A 10,433-nucleotide genomic window follows, 5' to 3' on the forward strand; every position below is an offset into this window, starting at 1 on the left:
AAGTAATAAAGGACACCTCAGGCAGTGGTTTTGGGTTGATTATCTCACTCCTCAGGTGGCACAGTAAGGCATGAGGCCAAAGCCTGGGCAAGCTGCATTGTTATTAAGAAGGGGATTTATGGGAAAAATAAAAACCCCGGGGCCTGTGCAGCATGTGTGGCAAGAGTGGATGTTCTGCATGCCTGAGGAGACCCCATGCTCCCAGCCCCTCCCCTCCTCGGTCTTCCAGGGACTTACTAATTCTGTAAAATCACAGGGCAGACTTGGTCATCAACTAACGTGCAAACTTGTATAGCCAAGGATGACCCTGAATCTTTTATTTATTTTTTGTTTGTTTGTTTTTTTGAGACAGGATTTCTCTGTAGCTTTGAAGCCTGTCCTATAACTTGCTTTGTAGGCTAGGCTGACCTCAAATTCACCTGTCTCTGCTTCCTGAGTGCTGGGATTAAAGGTGTGTGCCACCACCGCTCAGTGACTTTGAACTTCTTATCCTCTTGCCTCCACCTTCCCAGTGAGGAGATTATAGGTGTGCACCACTGTCATACTTCGTTTTGACAACTTGATATAGACCTAGATGTGGTCAGGAGGGGGGAATCTCAGTTGAGAAATTGATTCCATCAGATTGGCCCATGGCTAATTGATGTAGAAGGACCCCGTCCACTATGAGCAGTGCCACTGCAGCGCAGGTGGCCCTAGGCTGTGTAAAAAGGAGGCTGAGTGAGCCAGTGAGCAGCTCTCCTCCACGGCCTCTGCTGAGTTCCTGCCTCTAGTTTGACTTTTCTGGCTGATGGGCTACAAGCTATGGGCTCCAATAAACCCTATTCTCCCCAAGTTGCTTTTACTAAGTGCTATATAACAGCAACAGAAAGAAAATGAGGACAGCTCCACAACTGGTTTTATATGGTGCTGGGGATTGAGCACAGGGCTTGGGGCATTCTAAACAAGTGCTCTGCCAATCAAACCACATCCTCAGAGCCTGACTGTCTTTACTGTCCCTCTTGGAACATCGCTACAGTGTTAGATCTGAGAGGTCCAGTATTTTACTTATTCTGTTCATGGATCCCCAGCCTTGTTAGAAGGGCATTTAATAACTATGTGTTGACTCTGTTGAACACAGGTGCCATGCACTTCAGAATCTGTAGGATTCTGGAAGCTTATCTGTGATACTATGGTCCCCTGCTTTCAGTGCAGTCAAAACCAGTCAGTTCTTGGAGAGGAGCTCTGCTGGGGCTTTCAGGTACTGATGGGATAAGCCTCACACTGTGGTTTTCATGCAGATGGAGCACAAAGATCATGTGTAGAAGCTTGGTCCCTACTGTACCAGCATCACAGGTGATGGGACCCTTAAGAGTCCCAGCACTCGGGAGGCAGAGGCAGGCAGATCTCTGTGAGTCTGAGGCCAGAGTGGTCTACAGAGTGCGTTCCAGGACAGCCAGAGGTGTTACCCAGAGAAACCCTGTCCTGAGAACCAAACTAAAAAAGTAGCCTGTGTTCTTAACCACCAAGCTGTCTCTTTAGACCAATGGCCATTTGTTTTTGAATACTCACATTTAATTTCAAACGGTTTGGTCCATCAGGACCCTCTGATAATTATGGTGCAAATCTGGACTTTGTCTCAAAAAAATGAGGAAAACTGTTGCCAACCAAACAGGTTCATTTCCAGGTACATTACACAAGTGAACCAAAGTGCACACCCACACAAAAGCGTGTATGTGGTTATCACAGCAACACTTGTACCAGGTCCCAAGAAGTGAGAGGACTGTACCTCTGAGCCAGCTCCGACCCTGGTTAGCGTTTATGTGCCAACCATCTTTACTTCGCAGGGTGACCCCACTTGGCTGTGCCCTTTGCTCTAATCAAGTTGCTAGGTTTAGTTAGTTTGCGTTCCTGTGTCACACAGAGCATTGGCCTTTGACTGTGATTGCTGGTGCCGTGGTCTGGTTTTCGTCAGGCCAGCTCTGGCTTTATAGATGTGTGGACAGGCGCTGGCCTCTGCTGCTGTCATTCTAGGCAAGCACTCTATCACCCAGTGCTGGGTGAGTCCACCCTCTTCCTTTTCAGATGCATTTGTGGTAGACTGACTTTTAATTATCCCTTGAGCATCTGGTAGAATCACTACTTAGTCCATCTGACCCTGACTCTGTGTCAGGTTTTAAATACTGAGTCAGTCTCTTCGTTTGTCATCCTGCGTCCTGGATTTCCTGCTTCTTCCTTAGTCCCCCGCCCACCCCGTCTTCCTCAGAATGCTTCCATTTTCTCTTGGTTTGTCCAATTGTACTATGTCCTTATTTCTGAAAGAAGGGTAGCAATGCTTGTCCCATTTCTAATTTTAAAGGGCATTTTCCATTTTTCCTTGGCCCCCCCATATTTATCAACTTTGCTAATATTTTCCAATAGTGACCTTCCTCCTCTGTGGCTTTTCTCTGCTGTTTTCAGGCCCCAGCCTTCAAATCTTCACATTTCCTTCCCTCTGCTTGCTTTTGTTTATTTCCCTTCCTTCCTTCCTTCCTTCCTTCCTTCCTTCCTTCCTTCTCTCTCTCCCTCCTTCCTTCTTTCTTTCCTTCCTTTTTTTTTTTTATTTTCCAAGACAGGGTCTCTTTGTAGCTTTGGAGCCTGTCCCGGAACTAGTGGTTCTGTCATTGTTAACTGTGTGTCCTGTCCATCCTCAGTGTGTCAGGCTCTGCTCCTGGTGCCGTGGCTTCTTTCATGTTTGCGTCTCCTGTAAGTACTCTGGATTTATTGGTATGATTTCTGACCTATGCAACTTTTCTATGTTTCTGAAAATGTTCCTCAAGAGCTTTTGCAAGAAAGTCTGCTGGTGATGAATTATCTGAATTTTCATGGGTCCAAGGAAGCCTTCTTTTCTCCCTTACTTTTATAGGGTTTATCTTTTTTTCTTTTAACATTTTTTTTAGTTGAAATTTTTTTTTCACATAATATGATTTTTTTTCTTTTTCTTTTTTTTTTCTTTTGTTTTTCGAGACAGGGTTTCTTTGTGGCTTTGGAGCCTGTCCTGAAACTTGTAGATCAGACTGGCCTTGAACTCATAGAGATCTGCCTGCTTCTGCCTCCCAAGTGCTGGGATTAAAGGTGTGCGCCACCACTGCCCGGCTAACATGTAATATGTTTTCATAGAACTCTTCTTGATTGCCTAGATTCTGAAGGCAAGTATATATGGGCTATTCCTTCATTTTAATTTTGTTTTTTAAAGATTGATTTTATTTTAAAGCATGTGTTAGTTTAGTCTGTGGATTGATTTTATTTTAAAGCATGTGTTAGTTTAGTCTGTGTGTGTAGAATATGCACATCATGGATGCCTGATATACACGGAGACCAGAAGAGGGTGGAGGGTGTCAGATCCCTTGGAACTGGCGTTAGAGGAGGTTGTGATATATCTGATGTGGGTGCTCGAACCCAAACTCTCGTCTTCCTATGTGTTCTTTTTTCTTTTCTTTTTTTTTTGGTTTTTCGAGACAGGGTTTCTCTGTGGCTTTGGAGCCTGTCCTGGAACTAGCTCTGTAGACCAGGCTGGTCTCGAACTCACAGAGATCCGCCTGCCTCTGCCTCCTGAGTGCTGGGATTAAAGGCGTGCGCCACCACCGCCCGGCTTTCCTTATGTGTTCTTAACAGTTGAACCATCTCTCTCTCTCCTACCCTGGACCATACTAAAGCGTTTGTTGAAAACTTGGCATTTGAAATAATGCACGGGTGGAATCATGGCAGCCATGTTCTCACCCCTTTCTCTGTTCTCTTGTTTGTGTCTTTTACAGCTTGCTGGATTTTTCTAAACTCACTTTTAAGGTTGGCCTCTGTTCTGCATAGACCCCAAGTGGCTGGTCGATTAACTTCGTAGTCAGTGTCTAACTGGACATTTTCTCAGTTCTTGGGAACAGCAAGTTTTCCAAGTGTTCTGGGTGCTGCATGTGCTGGGACGTTTGTTCCTTCTCGCCCAGCCGGGCATGTGTAGCTCTGCCCAGCCCTCTCCCCCTGGCTCAGGACCACCAAGGGCGTCCTGAGGAGAGAGTTTGGGGCCTTCCCAAGAATGCACCTGGCTGTCTGTGCACACAGAGCTTGTTACTTGGCTGGCCTGCTAGATTTCCAGGAAAACACAGGAACTTTCCAGAGCCTCAGCTTTCTCTTTAAGGTTTAGTTAACAAATTTTTGCCCCATTGCCTACTCATTCAGGAGGCTGTGATTTTTAATTATTTTAAATTACATTTATTTGTATGTGTGTGGGCATGTGTCATGGTATACATGTGAATATCAGAGGCCAACTTGTAGGAGTGTGCTCTCTCTGTCTGTCTCTCTCTGTGCTTGTGCGTGTACAAATGTATATACATGAGCGTGTCTGCGTTCATGCACGTGTATGCACACAGAGTGCAAGTGCATGCATAGAGGTCAGAAGACAAATTTGTTGCAGTCAGTTTTCTCTTTCCACCACAAGGGGCCTGGGATCAAATCAGGTTTCAGACTTGCAGCAAGTGCCTTCACCCCCTGAGCCCTCTTGCCAGCCCTGACATTTGGCCCTTTTCATGACTACATGGTGCCAGATTGCTGTGAGGTTCACTTCCACAGTGCCCACCATCCTTGGAGGCTCTCAGGTGCTGTGTGGAGATGCTCAAAGTCCTCATGCCTGTTTTTGCTGCTGTCATTGATAACAGTGCTGTTCCTCTTGAGCACCCAGAGACTCGGAACCTTTTTTCTGTTTTGTTCTCTGAGACACGCTCACTTTCTGCTGCTTGTCTCTACCTCCCCAGTGCTGGGGTCACAGGCATCTACCACCACATCCAGCAAGAATCAACAGCTTTCCCCTCTTACTGCTGGCCCCAGAAATTAGCTATCACCACTCTGATTTAAAGAATTTCTCTGAGAATGTCATACATGTATGCAATGTATTTGGGTCATATTCACACTTCCAGCTCTTCTTTTATCTGAGTCCAGTTAGTACTTCTAGGATATGTGTATGGGTGTAGGGCTACCTGTAGGAACATGGGCAGCCTATCAGCACACTCCTGAAGATGGCTGACTCTCCCTCCCCCAGCAGCCACCAGCCCCCACCAGCCCCCAATAGTTCTTTTGCTAGGAGTGGGACCTCATGAGTCCTTCCTCCATCTGTGCTGGGTGTTGACTGGCTTGGACTGATAAACCACTGAAAATATACACTGAAATATATATATATGTATATATATGTGTGTGTGTGTGTGTGTGTGTGTGTGTGTGTGTATAAGCATGTATATACATATACTGAAAGCCCACAGGTGCTAAGCCAGACTACTATACCCAGCAGAACTGTCTGTTGTAATTGAAGGAGAAGGAAAAACCTCCTGATGAGAGCAGATTGAAGAAATGACCACCAAACCAGCACTGCAAAGGGTGCTGAAGTGGGAAATCTCCAGACTTGAGAAGAGAGGCATAGCTAGGAGGCAGCAGGAAGAAACAACCAGGTTAGGCCTGTGATTAAGCAGAGGAGGACCGAGAAAACAACACTTAAATGTTTTTTTTCTCTGCCCTTCCCAAGTTCTTTGGATCTGCTGAAAACAATCTAGGCATGACTTAGTGTCCCCCTTAAGGATGGTCAGACTGGAGCATCCCGGAAGTCGGCCATGTTTACATCATGAAGATGCTGGAATCTGTTCTGTTTCTTCTCGCAGGGATTTAATGCGCAAAATGGCGATCTTACCAGACTGGCATAGTCTGTACCCTACTACCCGGAAGATGTATTCCCGCCCCCACTCCTCGCCTGTCAGAGTGCATTCAAGGACTGGCTGCCAAGATTTAGGTAGACCCTCTTCGTCAAGTGAGTACTCACAAGTGATTACAACCCTGTCCACAGATACCACTTACTGCTTGACATGGGCTCAGTTAAAGGCCTGCTGTGAGTCATGTTCTGATACCTTCCCTATATCCAGTATGGGGAAATGCAGGCATGGGCCCCTCAAGCCAGTGTCCTCAAAGTTATTCATAGTTTTAAAGTGAATGGTCAGGATTTGAACCCAGGCTGTGTGTTCCTGGACTCTGTCAGCTTAATGGTTGTGTTATTCAGTAAATGACAGTTGTACAAATTTGAGCAGTCTTAGGTTTGCAGAAGAATTAAACAGAAGATACCAAATCTCCCCATCTCGGTGTTCCATTATATAACCTTCTAATCTCATAGATCTGAGATTTACATCTAGATCAAGTTCATGTTTTTATGAAGGGCTTAAGGTCTGTATCTCAATTTTCTCCCCATCCTCTTCATCCCCCTGAAATAGCCTACAACTTACTATATAGTTAAAGGTGTCATATAGCCTGAGATAGCCTACAACTTACTGAATAGTCAAGGATGACCTTGAACTTATGATCCTCCTGCCACCACTTCCCAAGCCCTAGGATCATAGGCTTAAACCACCACACCAGATTGATGTGGTGTTGGGGATGGAACCGAGGGCCTCATGCATGTTAGGTAAGCTCACATCCCTCCCTGCACTCATTGTCACATTGGCTGTCACTTGCTAAGACCATCCCTTCCTCGTTGCATTTTACCTGTTGGATAGCCACCTGGAAGCCCATCATATGCTGCAGAAGTTTGCTATTCTCCCGCCCCCACTTCTGGTTGTGTCTGCATTTTGGAATTATGAGGAAGCAGCTACAAGTACATATTTTCAGAGTGGTCTTTGGTGAAGATGGGAGTCGTTAAGCCATTTGGATTCTTCATTTGGTTTAAAGGCAACAGAATTTGATTTAATATTTTCCAAAATTATGTATCTTTAGAGCGTCACTCATTTCCTCCTTAATACATTTGTCACTTACAAACATTTTTTGAGCACTGTTGATAGGTGCTGAAGACAGAGTTGGGTCTGCTGAAAGGCCAGCCCTGCAGGAATACAGCCAGAGAGAAGGCAATGAGGCACACTGAACACTGACACTGAGGTGTGCACACAGCAGCGAGGGCTCAAGAAGGAACTCTAAAGGATGCAGGATGGAGTTGGGGGAGGGAACCATGCAGGACAAACGGGTGTTCCTATAAGCAGGGACAGGCACTGATCTCGGTGGACACATGCTTGGTGGTAGTTGGTAAGATTTTACTCCAATGGTCCTATGCGTCTACTAGTGAGCCTGGGGATACAGGCTTGACATCTGATGGCCACCTGTCTACCCTAACTTGGGGTCTGTTGTTAAGGTAGTTTCTGATAAAAAAAAAATGACATAGTAAAATGTAGAGCTGTTCCAGCTCATAGCTTCATGTCTACAGAGCAATGCAAGGGGCGGTCCTAGTATACTTGACAAGCCTGACAGAGCAAAGGAGACTAGTGTGAAGGGGGCTACCCTCTCCCAGAGTTCTTAAACACTGCAGAAAGATCCCCCCCAGAAGCTGGTACACATCTTCTCCCCCAAAGAATATCACAGGCATTCATTGGTAAATTTCCCATCAGAATATCATCTTGTAAGATCTTGTGCACTAACAGAAGTAATTACATTTATATTTTTGCTTGTTTTTTGAGGCAGGATTTCTCTATGTAGTCTTGGCTGTCCTGGAACTTGCTTTGTAGACCAGGCTGACCTCAAACTTGCAGAGATCCGCCTGCCTCTGCCTCCTCAGTGCTAGGATTAGAGGCGTGCGCCATCACTGCCCAGCTTATATTTATGTTTTAATTACAGTTCTTTTTTTCAAGTGTGTATGTGTGCTCATGATGTGAGTGCCTGCGCACATACAGGTGTGACAACTTTGGATGTTGGTCCTTGCCTTCCACCTTATTTGAGGCAGGGTCCTTTTTCCCTGCTGCACAGGCCAGGCTAGCTGGGCTGCAAGTGTCTTAGGATTGTGTCTCTGTGTCCTGTCTTAGTGTCATGGGCATGCTGGGGTTATTGGTATCTGCCCCTGCCTTCGGTGTCACATGGGTTTTGGGCGCCAAACTCTGGTCATGATGTTTGCGTGGCAAGCTTTGTCCACAGAGCCATTGGTCTCCTAAGCCCCTAATGGCATTTGCTCAATAGTGATTTAAATTCCCACTCTCAGGTTTACCTGCTGTGCGTTTTTTCCCCGTGAGTTGTCTGTTTTTTCAGTTGCCCGTTTCCATACAGTGGATTGATCTTTATTACTAGTAGGCATAAGTTTCCTTTGCATGGACCCGTGCCCCTCGATCTGTTTTTGCCTCAAGTGTGTTTCTTTATCATTTGCTTTTCATGTTGCCAGTTACATTAAAATATTTATGGAAGTGTTTTGTCTTTTTAAAAGTTATTTCTGGGGCTGGAGAGTTGGATCAACTGTTAAGAGCACTTGGGTTTGGTTCCCAGCTCCCACATGACAGCTCACAACCGCAGTAACTACAGGGGATACAATGCCTTCTTCTGACCTCCACAGGCACCAGGCATCCATATGGTACACATATACACAGGCAAAATGCTCACACACATAAAATAAAATGAATGAATCTAAATTCTTTCTATAGCTATGTCTACAGGGGTGGGGAGACTGCTCAGTTGGTAAAGTGCCTCTGAGCAGGTGTGAGGGCCAGGAATTTGGTCCCCGCAACCCAGTGAAAAAGCCAGGCACCATGGTGTTTGCCTGGAATCTAAGCACAAGGGAGGCAGAAACAGATAGATCCCTGGAGACCAATGACCAGCCAGCCAGCCTTGTTCAGTTGCTGAACTCCACGCCAAGTGTGATCCCCTGCTTCAAAAACTAGAGTGGAAAGTGATAGAGAAGGATGCTTGAGTTGGCTTCTGGCCTCCACACACAGGTATATACATGTGCCAAAGCACCTGAGTACGTGTGTAAAAGTACCCACACAATTCGCTTATATACGCACGTGTGTCTGGCATCACCACTCTCCCCTCCAGTGTACACCATCGCCTGCTCAGCACTGTTGCCCATGTTGTCTATGAATGCACGTGGATTTGGAGATGTAGCTCTGTAACTTGTACAAGCAGATAATACCAAATAAGTATAATTGCCACAATGTACCCTTTTTCTTTTAAAAAAGGTTTTATCTGGGGCTGGAGCAGTGACTCAGCCATTAAGAGCACTTGCGGAGGACTTGAGTTCTACTTCCAGCACCGCATCAAGTAGCTCATGATGGCTTGCAACTCCAGCTCCGGGGGATCTGGTGCCTTCTTTTGGCCTTTGCGGGCACTACACACAGGTGGCACACAAGCATTCACACACACACACACACACACACACACACACACCCCGGATGAAAATAGTAAGTTAAAAGTTGGTCTTTTCTTTCATCTTCACACTCTCTGGTTCCTTCATTCCATGTAGTCTGCAGCTAAGCCAAGCTCATGAGCTGCCAGCTGGGTCTCCAGGGGTCATCTCCTGCGTTGCAGCCCTCCTGGATTGAGGTCGTGGTGGCAGGGTAGGATGTTCAGCTCTACCAACAGCTTCTGCATGTTCTGGGACATCCTCTGACTCCTTTGCTGTCTTAGGGTTTCTATTGCTGTGAAGAGACACCATGAACATGGCAACTCTTATAAAGGAAAACTGTTTAATCGTGGTAGCTCGCTCACAGTTCAGAGGTAAAGTCCATTCTCATCAGGGTGTGAAGCAAGGCAGCGTGCAGGCAGACATGGTGCTGGAGTCAGTGCTGAGAGTCCTACAGCTACTTGCTGGCAACAGGAAGTGGTCTGAACACTGGGTGTGGTTTGAGCATAGATGAGACCTCAAAATCCACCTCCAAAGTGACACACTTCCTCCAACAAGGCCACACCCACTCCAAAAAAGCTACACCTTCTACTAGTGCTATTCCTTATTGGGGGGCATTTTCTTCCAAACCACCACAGTTGCCTTGCCTTGAACCTGCAGCAGGCCCCTGATAGTCCATGGCCAGAGTCTCCATGTGTTCCATACGGATTTACCTTGCTTCTGCCCCCCTGTAGCCTTGGGAGAATAGCTGCCTGAGCTGGGGGAGACCTAAAGTGCTAGGGTGCTATTACATAGCTCTCTGTCTCCTGCCCAGCTGCTCCTCACATGTAGTTGACCAAGACCCCGGGATTATTGTCTGCCTACTCCTACATGTGGCTACTGAACATGGGTTGTTTTCTTCTCAGGCTGTCTATGCTGTGTCTGTTCCCTCCTCTCTGCAGAGAGAAGGCACTGTCTTTCTGGGCTATTGAGGACCAGCTTGTCCTTGGTGATATCTGGTTTCTGTTGCATCTTCCAGTCTTGGCTTTGTCTGAAACTGTGCATCTTCTTAACTCCTCTTGCTTTCTGTCGTGATAGGGCTGGAGGGGCAGTCTGCTGTCTGCTGTCACTCTCCAGTTCCTAAACCAGCAATGGAAAGCTCGTCCAGCATCAGGTGGTTCTTCCTGCAGCAGTTGAGGAGGTTTGTGTCTGCCTTTCACTTCTGGTCTGAGGGGCCGCATCGGACTTGTGACTGAGGTGCTACATCGGGCTTGTGTCTGAGGTGCCGCATCGGGCTTGTGTCTGAGGTACCGCATCGGGCTTGTGT

At 46.5% G+C, this 10,433-nt stretch overlaps 1 protein-coding gene across 1 annotated transcript in view; it reads left to right on the plus strand.

Annotated features, from left to right (window-relative positions):
* Efcab6 (EF-hand calcium binding domain 6) overlaps nt 1–10,433 on the plus strand; it is a 192,704-nt gene that overhangs the window by 14,970 nt on the left and 167,301 nt on the right. The window contains exon 3 of the mRNA XM_026782404.1: nt 5,652–5,797. Within this exon, the coding sequence (XP_026638205.1) occupies nt 5,652–5,797 (146 nt within the window). The remainder of the gene's footprint in view (nt 1–5,651; nt 5,798–10,433) is intronic.

The sequence above is a fragment of the Microtus ochrogaster genome, chromosome 15 (genome assembly GCF_000317375.1).
Source record: "Microtus ochrogaster isolate Prairie Vole_2 chromosome 15, MicOch1.0, whole genome shotgun sequence".
Classification (NCBI taxonomy): Eukaryota; Metazoa; Chordata; class Mammalia; order Rodentia; family Cricetidae; genus Microtus; species Microtus ochrogaster.